The sequence below is a fragment of the Podarcis gaigeae genome (assembly GCF_964106915.1).
Source record: "Podarcis gaigeae genome assembly, chromosome: 1".
Classification (NCBI taxonomy): domain Eukaryota; kingdom Metazoa; phylum Chordata; class Lepidosauria; order Squamata; family Lacertidae; genus Podarcis; species Podarcis gaigeae.
This window is the reverse complement of record NC_139678.1, coordinates 72235363-72254629: the sequence shown is the minus strand read 5'-3', so window position 1 is coordinate 72254629 and position 19267 is coordinate 72235363. Positions and strand designations below refer to the sequence as shown.

At 41.5% G+C, this 19267-nt stretch overlaps 1 protein-coding gene across 2 annotated transcripts; it reads right to left on the bottom strand.

Annotated features, from left to right (window-relative positions):
- Positions 1–207: 207 nt before the first annotated feature.
- NCR3LG1 (natural killer cell cytotoxicity receptor 3 ligand 1) lies at positions 208–19157 on the bottom strand. 2 transcript variants are annotated; one of them, XM_083699958.1, is made up of 10 exons: positions 18965–19157; positions 14924–15274; positions 12845–13171; positions 11353–11448; positions 8515–8952; positions 7421–7735; positions 5732–6043; positions 4598–4903; positions 3837–3899; positions 208–2431 (listed from the first exon to the last, which is right to left on the bottom strand). In XM_083699958.1, exons 1-10 carry the CDS (start codon positions 19053–19055, stop codon positions 2115–2117), a joined length of 2616 nt encoding a protein of 871 aa, XP_083556084.1. In that variant the 5' UTR covers positions 19056–19157; the 3' UTR covers positions 208–2114. The 2 variants fall into 2 exon arrangements, with proteins under 2 accessions (XP_083556084.1, XP_083556085.1); XM_083699959.1 differs by lacking the exon at positions 3837–3899 and having other exon boundaries at positions 208–2423; positions 4562–4903.
- Positions 19158–19267: the final 110 nt, after the last annotated feature.

Genomic DNA, 19267 nt, shown 5'->3' with positions numbered 1-19267 from the left:
GAAGTGGCTCTGTGTCAGAGGCCAAATGGGTGGGGGCCCCTACCTCAATGGTCTGTTAGTTAGAAAGCTTCTCAGCAGTGCCTCTCTTTTTTTAAGGAAAAAGGGTGCCAGTACTCACCATGAAGTTGTTACAGCATGTGCCACACTTTTAACATCTGGAGACGAAAAAGGCACCGGTACTGCATACCCTTGAGTGCCCCCAGGGGAAAAAAGCACTGCTTCTCAGTCTCCTGATATAGTAAACAACTTTTTCAGAACATCAGTCCGCCATGCTGTGAGCCTCTCCATCGTAGGCTCAGGTTGTATATATTTCTAAATAAAACATATATACTGAAGTCACTAGAGTCTCTGCTGTCCCTCATTCCAAAGGAAACTGCGCCCCAGGTAAGCACCTGGAATCTCACACTGCTAGGACAGTGGGATGGCGTGCAATAATAAGCCCTACCAAACACAATGGCACTTACTTCTGAGTAAACCTGCATAGCATGACACTGTTGCGGTCTTCAATACTTTCAGCAAATGCTCACTACCTGTCCTCAAGGAGAAAACACTCACCTTGAGAATCAAGAAGGAAGGAAGGGAATTACAGTCCATGGCATCTCCAGTTAGACCCTGAGAAAGGGCCCTGTCTGAAACTCTACTGCCAGTCAGTATCAATAATACTAAGCGACCTGGGCCAATAGTCTGACTCAGTATGCAACAACTTCCTACAGTCCTATGGCAGGACAGCAGCTCTCCTGAACATGACACTCAAGTGTGTGATAGAAGGCACAGAGCTCAGGGCTCGAGGGAGCAGAATCGAGGGAGGAAGCTTCCGAGAGTGACTATGCTGCCTTTAAACTGCTTTTTTAATTTGAGCAGGGGTGCTCCTTGCTGCAAGTGCTCACATCCCTATTTGGCACCAGTTGTACATCTCTGAAGAGACACTTCTACAAGATGCTCCCCCACCCCTTTCTGCCAGCTGTCTAACTTCTGATCAAGGCCCCTGAAGATGAGCTCATTACTTGGGCAGGTTTGTTTGGGAGTAAGCTTCTGAAAACTGAATTTCAAGCCATTATGCAGGGTGGGGGGGAGGGACCCCTCCCCACGTTCTCTAAAATAATAACATTCAACTTCCACTCTAAAAGTTCTCCTAAATCTGTGCCATGGCCACCATCCCCTACTCCCTCTAGACACTTAACAATTAGCTATTATATTAAGCAAATATACCAACATTTGTTTGTTTCATTATTATGGACAAGGTTACCTAGTTACTTCAACATAGTAATACGGGTTGCCCCTTTTCTTTCCATCCCAGTTAAGCCTTAACCAATGAGGTCACTGCTAGAAGCCTTTTCTATCAGACATAGAAACACAAAAGCTGCCTTACGCTGAGATAGACAACTGGTCTATCCAGCTCAATATTGTCTACACTGACAGGCAAGCAGCTCTTCAGGGTTTCAGGCAGGAGTGCCTCCCAACCCTACTTGAGAGATGCTGGGAACTGAATCTGGGGCCTTCTGCAAGCAAGGTCTGCACTTGAGCTATGGCCCTTCTTTTACCATTGAGCTAGGTCCTTTACTTATTTATTTAAGTGCAACTGTATTTTTACTCCTTCCTGTCCTGCTCAACGACAACTCCTGAACTTGGTTTGCTGGCCAGTGCTCAGCTAGATATATCCACCAATTAAAATATCCTTACTCTCAGTCCCTCTTTTGTGTACTGAAAATTCTACCACTGTCCTGTTACAGCTTATCACTGAACCAGAGTGGAGACTTTAAACATCATCATCACCCCCCATACATTATATTATGCTATACAGTATTTCATTATATTATTTCATTACATACATTACAACCTCATTGATATAATCAGGTTTTCTTCACATAGGGCTTCAAAGCAGGGGTGCCAACTTGAATAAAATCTTGTGAGAGCCCAGGTAAGCCCCGCCCTACATAATCAATCACATACACCATTTGAATGGGAATGCCCATCAATTTTGTGGGGGCCCACAAAACAGGATCGACAGGACCCACACACCTCATGGAAGCAAGCAGGGGATGTATGAAAGCAGCCTGCAGTAGATTTTTCCTGTGGTTCTTTTTGTATATTCATTGTCTTTATACAATGATTTCTCAAAGTTCTAAATCAAAGGTTTCATCCAAGATTTCATTATTTGCATCTACATAAACTGCACATCTGATTTCATATTTTTTCTTATCTTTTTCGGTTGTAATGATCACATCCGAAATAAAACCAGATCCATCGCCACAGTTTTCATTCTGTATTTTATCATCAACTGGATATACTCCGTTAAACCAGCAAACAATGGCATCCTCTGCTCTTATTCCAGGTACAAAACAGCGAAGAGTCACCTCGCCTGCCTTTGGGTTGCTGGTGACACATTCTATCTTCATAGGCTGAGCTGGTTCTTCAATGGGGGGCTTAGGATCTAGAGAGAGGGAATAGGAAATTGAATAGGAAACTGCTCTTGAAGTACATACCTGGAAGAGGCATCTCGCTAACATTAAGCATCCCTGATTGTGATGTTCAGTTTCCAATCCTTTGCATATTTTCCTCAAGTCAGATAATTTGAACTTTATGTTCACATTGCATTATGTCTGTTCCCTACCCAGCCGCTGCTTAGTGCTGTGAATGGAAGCTACAGTCAAGACATTGGCAATTAAGGGCAGAGGATTAAAAAGGAATAGCAAGGCACTGGAGAACTAGAGTGGTTGTAAGAATGTCCGACAGCAGTGGAGTGTAATGGATTGCTGGCTGGAGTCAAAGTAAGTGACAGCTGTTGAGAATCTGTTGAGGAGGGAAGATGAAGAACTGAACCAGGACAGGAGAGCGAGGGCAACTGAGATGGAGAGAATAAACACCTAGGTAAAAGGATAGCTGGAAAGAGGGCAGTTATGCCAAGTCAGGATATTAAAACTCTTACTATTTGGGATGTCAGGTCCCTAAATAAATACAAGGTTACAGTTTTATCTTCAAGCCCCAATCTGTAGTTTTGTCTGGATGGACTTTCATCTGTTCAGTTAAGCATATATGAATGTCTTTCATATGTCTGCAGTATCTTTTATCAGTTGTTAGAGACTCAGTTATTAAGATATTAATGGTGGCATATAAATTCATAAACTACTTGTTTTAAAACTAATGTTTCACATAGTTGTTTGGTCAAACCTGTTATTGTTTTATTCTTTTTATGATTTTTAAAAACTATCCAGTGGTATATAAATATATTGTCATACATTAAGCAGAATAGGAATGGCGTAAATAGAAGCATGACATGAGAACTCCTCTGCACCCTTTCCTGTTTCCTTGTGCATTTCAGAGGGCTGAGAGGAGTGGTCAATGTGGCCACAAATAGTGGCAGGCTTTTATGCCAAAAGAAAGTTTGCAGATCCCTGAGTACAAGTTTTACAGAATGGACTAAGTTGATCTTTCAGATCATCCCTTATGAAAATAATGTGCACGTTTAGAGTAACTTGTCTGGTTGAGATGTAATGATCTCACTTTAATAAATAATGGTTTATAAGGCAGAGTAAAGATTGTCCATGGTTGGACAGTGTTCTCGAAGCCACAAACATGAGTCTGACCAAACTGCGGGAGGCAGTGGAAGATAGGAGTGCCTGGTGTGCTCTGGTCCATGGGGTCACGAAGAGTCGGACACGACTAAACAACTAAACAACAACAAAGATTGTCCAAGTGCTCTCTTCTCCCACTACCTCCTCCAAGAAACATCTAAACAGTTTTCTGATTTTAACTGGGACTACAAACCAGGATATGAAACCACTGAGTCAATGTGTCATATACCTGCATTTTACCTACACGTGAGGTGCAATACTCACTTAAACCAACGTGGTTTTTGTTCACTGGTAAAGTAGACACTCCTTCAAGGCTATCAAAGTAACCTTGTTTAAAAGAAGAAATAACATATTAGGCCTTGGGCAGGCATCATGTCACGTAACAGAAATACTTACAGCAAAAATGCTACTCAACTGAATCAACACGCTTTCAACTGCAATTAGCCAACTGCCTTCCAAGGGTAGCATTTGGGGGGTTGCAGTGGGGAGAGATACAGTCAGAGCAATATTCATGGAAAAAATTCAAAATCTAGTTCTCTGTTGAATTCAAGACAAATTTTCTAAAACCAGGTGTGTTGTAAGAGCATTATGTTGACTTTTGTATTCATAACAACCAGATACACTTGTCTTCTGAAGAATATTATTAAATATGAGAAAATCATAAGCTACCCAAAAGACTACAAAGCCATCTTTCAGCCATGACCGAGGGTGTATCTACACACAGGGGGGGAAACGCTATAATTAAATTATAAATTAAATTGTTATAACAAAATAAAAAACTCTACGTAAAACACATAGAAAAGCATTGTGCTCCTCAGTGCCACCTGGTGTTCCATGTTTATAATGCATTTAAAACACTGTTGTTTTTTTACTAATGTAGCTGAGTCCTAAGTAACGGAAGTGCTTAATTGAGAAGCGGAATCACCTTTCCCCCCATTAGCAGTGTTTTTTGGAGGGATATGTCTGAATCCCTTACATAAATTCTGTACGTTCTGCGCTGAAAACATTTAAAAAAAAGTTCTTACGTTTCCTTTCCCACACAAAGCTTGTTTCTTTAAAATCCTGTGTCGCTTGGTGAAAAACTTCACATCTGATTGTCTTTTTGGAGTCTTTTCCTTTTGGACTAAACTGTAACTTGCTTACAAAATAACCTAACTTGTTTTCTCCAATCTGAATGTTCCTGGGGTTGTCTTCAGATATTTTTTCCCATTCTTCATACCATGTCACTTTTATGTTGCAAGGTGCAAAATTTGATATGACCGTTTCCAAAGAGATGCTCTCGCTGTTTTGCATTGGTGTTGCCTTTATTTCAGACATCTCAGGGCAGTGAACTAAATGGGGAGGAAAGGAAAGGATGTACTTGAAGTGACAATACAAGACAACAGGAACATAAAATATGCCTTATACCAACTCAGTCCATTAATCCATCTAGTTCAGTGTTATTTACAGTGTCTGCCAGCAGCTCTGCACAGTTTCAAGCAGGGGATATTTCCAGCCCTGCCTGGAAATGCTAGGGGCTAATCCTAGGATATTCTAATGCCCTTCCCCAATGTGAATCTATCCTATAACATTCCTCTAAAAAATACAGGAATTTTATGAAGGATTTAAATGTGTCATTGTTTAAATCACACTTCAGATCAGCAGGGTTGCAAGGATATTCATCTTCAATGAATATAGATCCGAGAATATGGTTTTTGATTTTCAAAAAACTTGGGGTGAACTAGTAACATCAGTGCCTATGTGTGAACATATGTTGGTTTTTTTTTAGTTTTTATTAGATTTACCTGATTTTTCTACCAGGGAATCTTCAGAACTACTAAATGCAAGTCTGCAAGGAAGTTTGGACTTTCAAAAAACAAACAAAACTGGCAGATATTAGGGACACATGACTGCTAGTAGAGACATAGCTATACGGTATACCTATTAGAGTACACAAACATGTCAAACCTCCTTTGTTGCAAAGGGAACTGTTTCATATCATAATACTACATTGATCCTCAATTTAATATACATTTTATTTTATGTAAACCACTTAGACATTTTTACAATCACTTAACAACATTTTAAAAATTAAGTGGTTTACAAATTTTGTTAAATAAACAAGCTCAAATTGCCATTTGCCAAAAGTTGAAAGATCCCAAAGGATTTTCAGTACATACCTGGGAGCTTTAGATACACATCTCTAATAATTGGCTTTTTCAGGTCGCCATATGTCACACTGAAAATAATGAACTTATTATGATCCAAAGCAGTTGGTATCAGCTGGAGCTTAGAAGACAACTTCAAGCAGCCATTTGAGTCTTTGACTGGCCCCTCTGTGACCACACCTTTACTTATTTCAATACCCCCATCAAGCCATTGAATATTTATGTCGCTAAGAAAGAAATCTGTGACTTTACAGGTTAGAGACAATGTAGTTCCATATTTAGGATAATTTGGTTCACACGTAATATCTGTAACTCTGGGGTAACCTAAAAAATGCAGATGCAGAGAAAACAAACAATTGAAAATATTAGTTTAAATTCATTTACAGATAGGTAGCCGTGTTGGTCTGCCATAGTCAAAACAAAAAAAATTCCTTCCAGTAGCACCTTAAAGACCAACTAAGTCAGTTCTTGGTATGAGCTTTCGTGTGCATGCACACTTCTTCAGATACACAGATACAGATACACTGTGTATCTGAAGAAGTGTGCATGCACACGAAAGCTCATACCAAGAACTTACTTAGTTGGTCTTTAAGGTGCTACTGGAAGGAATTTTTTTAGTTTAAATTCAAATAATGCTAGTACATCTGGTATTGCAAAACAGTAAATCAGAAGTGACAAATGGCAGATGGGGTGTCACTTTAGTATGTTACAGCAAAAGCTAGCCTAGTGTCACTTTATAACACATATATCATGGCATAAACTTTCATGGACTACAGGCTACTTCATATGATGCATGAACTCCTATCCTCAGTGGATACACACATGGATATATACACACAGTCTCTCTCAAAAAGAGTTAGGTTTGGAAAAATTACAGTTGCTTATCCTTTCACTCTCACTACAACCCTGGTTGAAATTATAGGATAGAATGAGCAATTAACACCACAGTCTTGTCAAAACTACCAAGTTTGCCTGGTTTAGATGTTATGGCTTCTCCCAATGAACTCTGGGAGTCAGATCTTTTGTAAAATCACAGCAATCTCACAAAACTACAAATTAAAAGCTTTTCAGATTTAATTAGTTCAAATCCGCACAATACGGTATATGGAGAAATGACAAGAGTATGCATATAATGGCAGGAGAGCATTGGCAGTCTGTAACATATTCTAACGTATATGACATCCACATATATATTATTTGTTATTAAATGCATATGATTATACATGGCTGTGTTTTATTCCGGTTGGAATACAAAGTGTGCCATCTTTGACCTTCTGGACTGAAACAGATGAGAGCTTCGATTTCTCATTTAATTCATGTTTTAAATTGGCTGCACTATAATGCTTGTCATGTTTACAATGTGCCACTAGTAAACACTATAATTTTCCTACGAAGATGCACATATCAGCTATGAACTTGCTTTGCTTTTTCACTCAGAAAAACTTCTAAACTAATTTTATGAAGGACTTGACACTTCTGTGCAAGGAGTCTCTGAGTCATATTTTCCATGGGACAAACCCACGATAGCATCACCTAATGACAAAGAGATACAAGTGATCTCTTTCAATACAAGTTATCAAAGACCCACAACAAATACAGATACAGGAAACAACTCCATTATGTATTTCCAGTTTTAGATAAACTATTTAGAGAGAAAGCACAAGTAGTTGTTCATTGCACAAGAACTTGCCGAGTACTCACCTTTTAACATGAGTAGGTAACTATGTCTTATAACTTTTTTACAATGGTTGATTTGGACAATAAAGTCTACTGCATGGTCTTCTGGTTGAGGTATAAAGGATACTCTGCTTTTCTTGCAATACAGATTTGATCCTGGGTCCAGTTGTGGCTCCTCTGTGTTACTTATAGCATCCAAAGGCTCGTTATTGGCTCTTAGCCAACAAACGTCACACTCCCGTGGGCAGAAATCTTCTACTAAACAAGATAATGTGATGAGTTTCCCACACTCTGGTACAGGGGGCTCACATTCAATTTTGGAGACTTTGGGAGTACATTCTGTAAGTAAGTAAGTAAGTAAGTAAGTAAGTAAATAAATGTATACATACAAAAAAAAGTGATATTACTATTAAGTAGATTGCAATTGGAGAAGATAATAAGTATGGACTTTCTTTTGTCCACATATGAATTTCTGATCTGAAGAAGGCAGGGAGTACACAATCCCATGCAGGCCTTATACCATGAAATGCTTTAAAGGTCATCACTTCGCCCTTCGTACGGGCTCACAAATTATAAAAACTAGTCAAACTGAACAAGATTAAGAGAAATAATCTCCACACAAGCCACCTGTGCTGCTCTCCCATTTTATCATTCACTTTTTGTAGACTGATCAAAGAGTTTAGCTACAATCCTGCATTGTTTCCCTTTTCTGTATCATCATTGGCAGCAGAAAGTATCCCATTGCATTCATGCAGCTCTCTCACCTTTCATCTGTTGACAGAATTCTTATACAGTGGTAACTCGGGTTACAGGCGCTTCAAGTTACATATGCTTCAGGTTACATACGCTTCAGGTTACAGACTCCGCTAACCCAGAAATAGTGCTTCAGGTTAAGAACTTTGCTTCAGGATGAGAACAGAAATTGTGCTCTGGCGGTGCAGCGGCAGCAGGAGGCCCCATTAGCTAAAGTGGTGCTTCAGGTTAAGAACAGGTTCAGGTTAAGAATGGACCTCCAGAACAAATTACGGTAAGTACTTAACTTGAGGTACCACTGTAATAGCCAGTAAAATACACAGTATTATTCTAAGTGATCATTTCAGCCTATCTTTCCTACTTACCTATGACTTTAAATGATATTGTTTCAGTAGACAAACGATCTGAAAAGGCCTCATGTCTAACTTCAAGTATAAGTTCAAACTCCTCCAGATGCTTTACATCTGGAACTATGTTGACTTTGCAGGAAACGTCAAAAGTGCGCCTTTGTTTTACTTGCAAAACTGGCTCAAAAGTAAACATGGTATTCAACGTCTTGTCAAGATCAGAACTTTCTTCTTCTTTTCCAGTGATAAGAGGCATATCTTCTCTGTGTTCAATATTGCTGCCTGTCATAGTATTCCAAGAGCATAGTTTCAGTTTTTCATTCCTGCTTTGGAGTTTTAAGAAAAAAACTATTTCTAAAGGCTTTGGACGAAAGCCTTGCAGCAGGAACACCACCAGTGCTTCTTCCAAATGTTTCAATTCCTTATTTGCAGTTGCTGAAAATATCCCTGGTTGAACTATAAAGAACAAAACAAAGAATTTCAGGTGTAGAAACTTGAAGCAGTGTTTCAACTGATACTATTAGAACAAGTCATCTGTAAGAGGAACATTCTTGCTGCAGTTTACAACTAAGCATTATTTTTCCTTTTTGTAATTATCACATTCAGTCTATTGCAAATGCTAGTGACTGCTACATGGTGAATAGTGATGTATGCAAGATGCTGTATCATAGATCAAGTGGCACAGTCCCTATCCAGAGTGCTTGAAGTACAGATCAGGTAAAGCATAACTGGAAGAAAAAGACAGTCCTGGATGAAGCGTTGGCTCAGTGAGATTAGGAAGAGTTTATTTTTGAGGTTAGGTTCAGTTGAGTATAGCAACAGCCTTACTAAAGAAGCCAGTTCAACAAAGACTGTTTAAAGCTTTAAAGGGTTGGGGATGATATGATAGAAAGCCAGAAGGTAGGAGCAGGGATTTTAATAAGATGTTTGCAGCAAATGAATTTGCACAAAGAATCATTCTGATTTGGAGGATAATTCCTTCCATAATTCCTCTGCGGCAATAAGACACTGAATAGTGAGAGTTCAGTGAACAAAAAACCTAACAACCTAATGTATTGTATTAAGTTCCATGTTCTCTTAAGCTCCAAAATGCTGGGTTTTGCAGCTGTTAAAGGTCACACCCTCAACAGAGGTGTTATTTAGACAATATGGATGGATACGCAGTAGATGTCCTATGTTGTGATTAGTTCCACCTTAAGCAGAAGCCACCATGATATGTTATGAGTACCCATTAACACAGAATGGATGGAAGTGTACTGGCTATGTGCACCTTTCCCACAGAATAATAAGAGTTTAAAAGAACCTTATGGTGATGTGGGGTGCTATCTTCAATCTATAAATCTTGCTCTCTCTGTGTGTGCCCTGGAAGCTTCAGTAAAGTTGCTTAGCTCACCAATCCGAAACAGTTCTTGTTTTAAGCAGTTGTTTTACCTGACACACACAAAATACACGCTCTATATTTACACACTATATACAGGTTGCACAAAGGCTTTTCTCTCTTTGGTCCCAGAAGGTTTTGTGTAATTCAAAATCCTTGCTGAGCAAAATCCAGATGCAAGCCTTCTTTTCAGATGAGCTCTCCTCAAAGTGTTTCACAATGATCCATCCCTTCCTGATAACAGCCACTGACCCACAACCAATGCTCTAATCCGAGCCCTTTTATACATATAGTTGCATGCTTACTAAGGTAGCCATATTTTGAAGAGCAACAAAGAGAACGCTATGACGACTCTCATTTTAAATATCTCTACTATATGTAGGATATAGAAGCTGTGATATATTGCTGAGGGGGACAGGTGAAGAGAAGAGGAAAGCAAGTCTATGTCTCATCCAGAAAGTATAGCCAGAGACATTTGGGCATATTTAAAAAATCCACCCGGACAGAAATGTTATCCCTGAAAAAGAGGACACAATGAATAAGAGGACACATGGCAACCAAATCTGCCCAGTAAATTGATAAAGAAGTCAAATTGAGCCAGGTGCATTTTGGAAATGAATCAGAGTGAGACAGCTTTTCCCTCACTAATGAAATTAACACACTAGCTATATTCCTTAACACCTTAAAGGTCATTCAGTCCAACTCCCTGTTCAGTGCAGGGTAGTCGCAGATTAAGCATTCCTTCTTACTCCTTTTGTACATATCCCACCCGAGTATTTTGGTTAGCTTTGTAGCCCTGAATTAAGAATCTTGCAGAGTGTGCTATTTCTGTATCATGTAGAATGAAGCAAAAGAGCTGAGAAAGAGTGCTTTATCTGTGACAGGGGCTTGAACTAAATGACCTTCAGGGTTTATTCCAGGACTTACTTTATGTGGATGTTATTGGTTGCTAGTTGAGCACTTGCAATGTCAAATAGTAGCTTCAGTTGTATAGACTCCATGAGTCTTTTCTAGTGAGCAGATAAATCTGGGGCATAGGGCCACCACTCTGTCACTGACAGCCATCCATCTCCAAGATAGTGCTGAAGCTGTAACCAGTTAGGACCTCTTGCATGCAAAACAGATGTTCTATCACTGAGTTATGGCCTTTCCCCAATTGATTCAGCAAAGAAATCTTAGCCACTTAAAAAAAAAACTTAGTCAAAATTCTTAACCACAGGCAAGGAGATTTTTTGGTGCCTGGCGTACTGGTGCCTGGGATTTTTTTAATACTGTCATTTCAGACCTACGTTGACCAAAGATTAAGATTTCACAAAAGTACTAATTTTACTTTAATAATAATGAATACGTGCATGTATTATGTTTCATATTAATCTATTTTTGTAAACCACCCTTAACCACCTTTGATGAATAGTATAGAATTCTCTTAATTGAAAAAAATCAAATAATCAATTAATTAAATGTTTCCCATTACTTACTTTTCTTAAAGTACATTATGTACAGAATTACAGGAATCACACCAAGTAATAATAAAACAAGTATCACAGCCAACCAGGTGAAATTTGGTGGTGGTTCTGTAAAGAGAGAGAAATTGTTCTTGTTACTGTACTTATCACACAAAATAGCAAAATGTTTCAGCCTTGTTGCAACCTTTTGATGAGAAGTAATATTTCATATTCAGCTACTCAATCGTGGCAAAGTTATTTTAGCCCCATTTATTCCAACTGCACTTAAGAAAAGTCCTGCTGGAGCAGCCCAAAGACTAATCTGGTCTAGCATAAGGTTTCCAAACTGGACATAAAGACCTCTCATATTGTTGTTTGCCAGAAAGTTATATTCAGAGGCATGCTACCTCTGATTTTGGAGGTAGCCATTGGTAGGCTTACAGTCCACAATTGTGTCCAATCACACTGTTAACCCATCTAAGCTAATGGTCATCAACAGACCACCACATGGCAGTGAATTCTGTAAGTTAAGCATATGTTGCATGAAAAAGTACTTCTTTTTGTCTGCCCTGAACCTCTCACCGGTCAACTTGACTGGATGATCCCAGATTGTGTTAACGGAGAACTAATTTCCATCTATATCACACATAAAGGTAAAGGGACCCCTGACCATTAGGTCCAGTCGTGGCCAACTCTGGGGTTGCGGCGCTCATCTCGCTTTATTGGCCGAGGGAGCCAGCGTACAGCTTCCGGGTCATGTGACCAGCATGACTAAGCCGCTTCTGGCGAACCAGAGCAGAGCTCGGAAACGCCATTTACCTTCCCGCCGGAGCGGTACCTATGTATCTACTTGCACGTTTGACGTGTTTTCGAACTGCTAGGTTGGCAGGAGCAGGGACCAAGAAACGAGAGCTCACCCCGTCACGGGAATTCAAACCGCCAACCTTCTGATCAGCAAGTCTTAGGCTCTGTGGTTTAACCCACAGCACCGCCCGCATCCCAGATAATTATATCACACATAATTTTATACAATTCTAACATGTCCCTTCCTCATATTTGCCCTTTTTAAAAAAAACAACTAAATGCCCCAAGTGCCATAACCTTTTCTCACTAAGGAGTTGTTCCATCCCTAATATCATTTTTGGTTGCCCTTTTTGTGCACCTTTCCCAGTTCCACAATAATCTTTTTGAGATGCAGCAACTAGAACTGTGCACAGTATTCCCATAGATTTGTATAAAGGCATTACAATATATTTTATCCCTTTCCTTGTGATGCCCTAGCATGGAAGTCCCAAAGACTAATGCATTTGTAAGTACAATATGAATCTTTGGAGAAAGAAGAAGGCTACATTTCAGAACATAGGGCAGAATTAGTGGAAGATGCTGAAGGCTCCAGGGTGTGTGGGCAAATATCCCCTCCCCTTCTGGATCAAAAGCCCCTACACTCATGGAAGTACACCAGTTGGATGTGACCCACTATTATACACAAACACACACAGGCAGAAAAGGTCAACAGAAGGAATACCTGTTACTATCAAAGTGGCATTGAAGGCCTGCCGTATGAAAAATGATTTGTGTCCCACAACACAACTATAGACATTTCCATCATCTTGTAAAGATGGTTGTAGCCCCAGTTTACTGGTTACATTGAAAGTGCCATCTCCATTTTTCACAGGTACCCCTGTGCAAATATCATCTGCAGGTACAACTTCGTTATTGCCACGTTCAGATTTCTTCTCCCAATGAACCTCAATCAAAAGAGGATAGAATTTATTCACTGTGCATGACAGGGTCTTCTCCTTGCCGTCTTCTACTTCAACTGTCCTGGGAGACAGCTTTACTGAAGGTTGAGCTGCATGGAGATAATCAAAAGTGTCATTGTTTCTGTTTTTACTACATTTTTATACAGTTTTTCAGACAAAAGCTGGTTGAAAGTGATGTGAAAGTCATAGTTCATACTCCTGATTTCTCAGAAGGACATGGTCTAAATTAAAAACATGGGTTGAGGGTTGAGGGTTGTTTAATTAGAAGGAGATGGCTGGGGCAAGTCCTGAAGAAGGTGTTTTGTGGGTCAAGAGGAGCTGTGTGCTATGAGTGGGAAGGGGGGAAGCCTACTAAGAAGGCTGGTCAAGAGTCTTGGTGGTAATAGAAGTAAACAAGAAGGAACTTGGGGGGAAATAATGGTGGAGGCAGAGAGCTAAAGAAATGAGTCCAGGAGAATACCAAAATTGGGCAAAACTAGAGTTACAAGAGACTCTGCACAACTGGATGGAAAAAGCAGAAAGGTAAATGACGGACCTGAAGGGACCTGGTTTATTTTTCCCCACCATTGATATGAAGGTATTTTTTTATTCCTCTGCTTTGTTATTTTTGTTGCTATTTATTTATCATTGTATTGTTTAAGTAGTTAAGCTGCCTTCATAGCATTTTGACACTGAAGGATACAGAACAAATTTTACAGGTATACATATATACATACATATATATATAGGATTATTACAATTTAGAACCTAGACCCCGAGGAGATAATTATGTCAGTGGCAGCTTCTATTGTTAGTGTAGCTTTTGTGATCTGTCAATTCTAAAAGCGCAGTGAGGGCAAAGAAGCAATGGGAGTGGACTTAACTTTCAAATATTCATTTGAACTAACCAGCCAATTCTTTGGCTTCAAGTGTTTCAAATATATATGATAATATCAGTCTGTCAAATAGAGCTCAGGTGTTGAGTGACAACACCAAAAGAAGGCTACTAAGACACAAGGAGGAGATAGTAGCATGCAGAAGTAAAACAACAGCTACAGGGGGAAATCTAAGGAGGCACCCCCCCCCCCAAAAAAGAGCATGCTTAGTAGCCACAAAATACTGACAACCTGTTGGGGACGGGGAGCATGAAAAATTGGGGTGATGAAGAGAGAATGCAATGGGGTATCTTGGATACCACCTGAGTGGCTGGAGGACTCCACAATACAACGTTTTATGGCAGGTCCCACTTGGTATATAATAAATTGCTTAGCAAAACTTTTAATGAGTCAGCTATACCTCTCCATAACACAAAGTGACTTTTTTTTGAAGAGATACACTTCTTAAGAGCTGTCTGACATTAGAACAGACTCCCTCAGAAGGTAGCAGACACTCCTTCATTGGAAGTTTTAAAGCAAAGATTGGATAGCCACCTGCCATGTATGATCTAGTAGAGATTCCCTTGGGATCCCTTCCAACTCTACAATTCTAGAGTTCTATGATTCCCAAGCAGGTGAGTTATAGTTAAGAAATTTTGGTAGAAGTTTAACACTTTCCTTTCCTCTCACTGTACCAAACCACCCCTACAAGGTTCCAAACCTGCATCTCGGGGGGGGGGGGAGGCTGAAGCAGCTTGGAATGTATTTTGATGCCTGGGGGAAAGGATTAAGAATGCTTCTCCCACCCCCATAGTTCACTGTTCTAAATTACTGTCTTGCAAAGTGACTTTTCTCTAAAGATGGGTGATATCACATACATTTCCTTATATAATGCTTAGTTAGACCTTAAAGCTACTGGGAAATTCTGAAATGTATAAGTTCGTTCTCTGTAAGCTTTCTACAAACTTGTGCAACATAAATACTTACCAATTAGCTCTACAACAGTGGTTCCTTCATTTGAATCTGGGGTAACAGTCACAGAACATATGTATATTCCTTCTTCACTAATTTGTATTTGGGGGAGGGAAATTGCAGCACTGCCTTTTATCAGTTCACTTTCATCCATTCTTGCACCGTTTCTATAAGATTTAGGCACTCCAGAAACAATGGTGTACACTATATTTTTCGCTCCCTTGGAAGAAGGCTTCCAATACCACTCAACAGCTATTTTTGCAATCTTTAGCTCTGGAGTACTGTATTCAGAGATCTCACATGGTATCATCACATCTGTATCCAAGACTGCCACCATCCGACTTTCCATTGTCACTTTCAGAGATTCTTTGTAAAGAAAAAAATAGCATTATTGCAAATAGTCTTTTGACCTTTCTAACAGTAGAAGGCTATGATTCATCACTGCCCATATTAAATGTATGGGAAACAAAATAGCTTTTTGTTTCCTATTGAATGGTCGGTGATCCTTTTCTGTGACACTTAATACCATTTTGACACCTTATTTTATACCTTATTTTGAAAGAGACCACAATTACCTTTATTTTGATACCAAAATAGGCCCAATCGGTTAAAAAATAAGTGAAATAGGAGGTTTTTTTCTGACACAGAAATTGCATTAGCCTAAAAAGGTAAAGGACCCCTGACTGTTAAGTCCATTTGCGAACGACTGTGGGGTTGCGGCGCTCATCTCGCTTTACTGGCCAAGGGAGCTGGCATTTGTCCACAGGCACTTTTCCCAGGTCATGTAGCCAGCATGACTAAGCCGCTTCTGGTGAAACCAGAGCAGCGCACGGAAACACTGTTTATTTTCTCACTGGAGCGGTACCTATTTATCTTCTTGCACTTTGACGTGCTTTTGAACTGCTAGGTTGGCAGGAGCTGGGACCAAGCAATGGGAGCTCACCCTGTCACGGGGATTCGAACCACCAACCTTCTGACTGGCAAGCCCTGGCTCTGTGGTTTAGACCACAGCACCACCTGCCTAAATTGCGTGAAAATTTAAATTAAAAAAAAAATTATCCTGCCCCCAATTTTAAATCAAAAAGTATTTTAAAAATAATTTGAGGTTATCTCATAGGTATCTACACATAACAAAAAGAAACCTGAAGAAAATATAAGTTGTGAGAGCACATGGCACCAGGTGATTTGGTGTGGAATGACCCTTTTAGAAATATAGTGTTGGATTCAACTAACCTGATCCTCCAGTAGATGGTTCCACCAGGGTTCCTGGTAGTAAAATGGGACCAAAAAAACAAAAACCATAGTCTCCTATATTTCACCTGTGAACTTTGCTCTAATCTTTAACACTGGGGAATGGGCAGTCAATAATACTTTAGGATAAACAAGGGCAAAATGTTGAGGATCCCTTTCTTTTTCTATATTTCATTTATGTTTGTGTAGCCTATATGGTTTTTAGCAATGAAAAGATCAAACTGATATCCTGTCACTAACTGTTATTAGGCTGTTGCTCTGGCTTGAGGGTTATTCTAATTTAGCGACTGGTTTTTTTTCTTTCTCTTTCTCAACTTGAACTGTTTTTCTGGGATTCACAGTGCCATCTAGAGGCCAGAGAATTTCCTGTTGCTGAGTTAGGGCTTCTGGAAAGTCAACAGCATGCCAAAGGGCCAAATTTTAGCCAGGAATGAAGGCTTGTTCATTTTCACACAAATTGCCAAAACTCCTGATGGGGTTACACTCCCTCTGAAGGGAGGTGCTTCTGGATTCACTGCTGTCACCTGAGGCTCAGGTGGCCCCAGTGGCACAGAGTGCCTTCCATCAGCTCCTGCTGCTGGCCCACCTGCGCCCCCTGCCTGGACAGGTAAAGCCTAACTTCTGTTGCCTATGCTCTAACCTCTAGGTGCGCAGGTGCGCAGCCTGGGAGTCATTTTGGACTCACAGCTGTCCATGGAGGCGCAGATTAACTCTGTGTCCAGGGCAGCTGTCTACCAGCTCCACCTGGTACGCAGGCTAAGACCCTACCTCCCCGCGGACTGTCTCGCCAGAGTGGTGCATGCTCTAGTTATCTCACGCTTGGACTACTGCAACGCGCTCTACGTGGGGCTACCTTTGAAGGTGACCCGGAAACTGCAATTAATCCAGAATGCGGCAGCGAGACTGGTGACTGGGAGTGGCCGCCGGGACCACATAACACCAGTTCTGAGAGATCTGCATTGGCTCCCAGTACGTTTCCGAGCACGATTCAAAGTGTTGGTGCTGACCTTTAAAGCCCTAAACGGCCTCGGTCCTGTATACCTGAAGGAGCGTCTCCACCCCCATCGTTCAGCCCGGACTCTGAGATCCAGCGCCGAGGGCCTTCTGGCGGTTCCCTCATTGCGAGAAGTGAAGCTACAGGGAACCAGACAGAGGGCCTTCTCGGTAGTGGCGCCCGCCCTGTGGAACGCCCTTCCATCAGATGTCAAAGAGATAAAGAATTACCTGACGTTCAGAAGACATCTTAAGGCAGCCCTGTTCAGGGAAGTTTTTAATATGTAATGCTGTACGGCTTTTAACACTGATTGGGAGCCGCCCAGAGTGGCTGGGGAAAACTCAGCCAGATGGGCGGGGTATAAATAATAAATTATTATTATTATTATTATTATTATTATTATTACTGCAACATGTTATAAGTGGGAGTGCCACTGAGGATGGTTCAGAAACTCCAGGTGGTGCTCACCAGAGCAAGACAGTTTGAGCATATTATACTGATCCTAGCCCAACTGCACTGACTGCCAATTAGTTTCTGGGCCCAATTCGAAGTGCTGGTTTTGACCTACAAAGCTTTAAATGGCTCAGGACTGAAATACCTCAAGGACTACCTATGCCCATATGAACCAACCCAAACCCTATGATTGTCATTTGTGGCCCTTCTTCGTGTGCCCCTCTGTGAGAGGTCTGGAGGTTGGCAACAGGCCGTTTCTGTGGTGGTTCCCCACTTGTGGAATGCTCTCCCCAGGAAGGCTTGCCTGGTGCCTTTGTGACATATCTTTAGGTGCCAGGCTATGGGCATAGCCAGGATTTGGGGGGGGGGGGGAAGGAGGCAGGGCTTTTGTTAGGGGGCAGAAGCAACGCGATTGCTCAGTTAAGTATTTCTATTGTTTTACCCCCTCCTTGGCTACGTCCAAGCGCCAGGCAAAAACATTCCTCTTCTCCCACGCCTTTGGCTATTTGAACCATCTATATGACCTGTGAGGGGGTTATTGCTTTAGTTTGTTACTATTATATGTATTTTTGTGTTTTTATATTGTAAGCCGCTCTGTGATCCTCGGATGAAGGGCAGTACAATATAAAAAATTAGTTAAGAAATAATAATAATAATTTAAAAAAAAACGTGCCCCCTGTGGATCCAGACGGTAACGCAGCTGATTGATGGATTTAACACTCCGCTCTCAGGGATTTTTCCTCAAGCGCTAGAAATTAGCACACCGAGGGGGAAACTTCGGTTGAAACCAGCTAGTGGTTTCTCCCGCTTCCCCAATGCAAGCTGAAGAGGCCGGGTGTCCAGTCTGGATTCCGTTAAGGGTTTCTCTCTCCTTCCACACGCGTTATGGCTCCAATCCGTGCCCCAGAGATAGGTAGAGAAAACTCCCTAGTCTCAAAAGCACAACTGCATGTCGAGCCTAGTGGGCACCATTTCCGCGAGGAAGAGGCGCAAGGAGGAGCTGGGCTTTCCACGGAGAAGCAATTACAAAGCGCCCCCTTCCTCCTCCTCTGCTCCAAACAAGTGTTCCCCTTAGTCCGCCTTACTCTCGTTAGTTAGCGTCCGCCTCGCCCCTTGTCACAAAACTCGCTTCTCCAAGAGAGGGCGAGCGGGTGGCCTGTGCTGCCCCACTCAGCTCCCCTACTAGCTCTCCCCTACATCCAGGAGTTTCCGCTTGTTTCCCCCGGGGCGAGAGCGACCTCCGCGCGCTCCCCCCAAGCAGGAGCCGAACTCACGGCGCGAGTCGCCCTGCGGCTGCCGAGCGGCCTTTAAAGGAAGCAGCAGCTGCAGCCGCGACGTCCCTCGCCCGCTCTGTTTACCTGCCGGCTGGAGGACGCCGCCGCCACAGAGGAACACCGAGAAGCCGAGCAGGAGACACCTGCGGGCCGCCAACCCACCTCCCCAGTCCATGGGTCTCGCTGGTGAGGCGCGGTTTTCCTTCCACGCGAAGAACTCGCCAGGTTCCCACAATCGTCTTTCTCCTGTGAAAGGTTTCACTTTCCCTTATGGATTTGGACTTGACGTAGATAGTGGACATGCACGGAAGCTTCGCATGGTCAAAAAGTCAACTTCAACAGCTTGAGTAGTTAAACCGGGATAAATAAATAAAAAAACTGCGACCA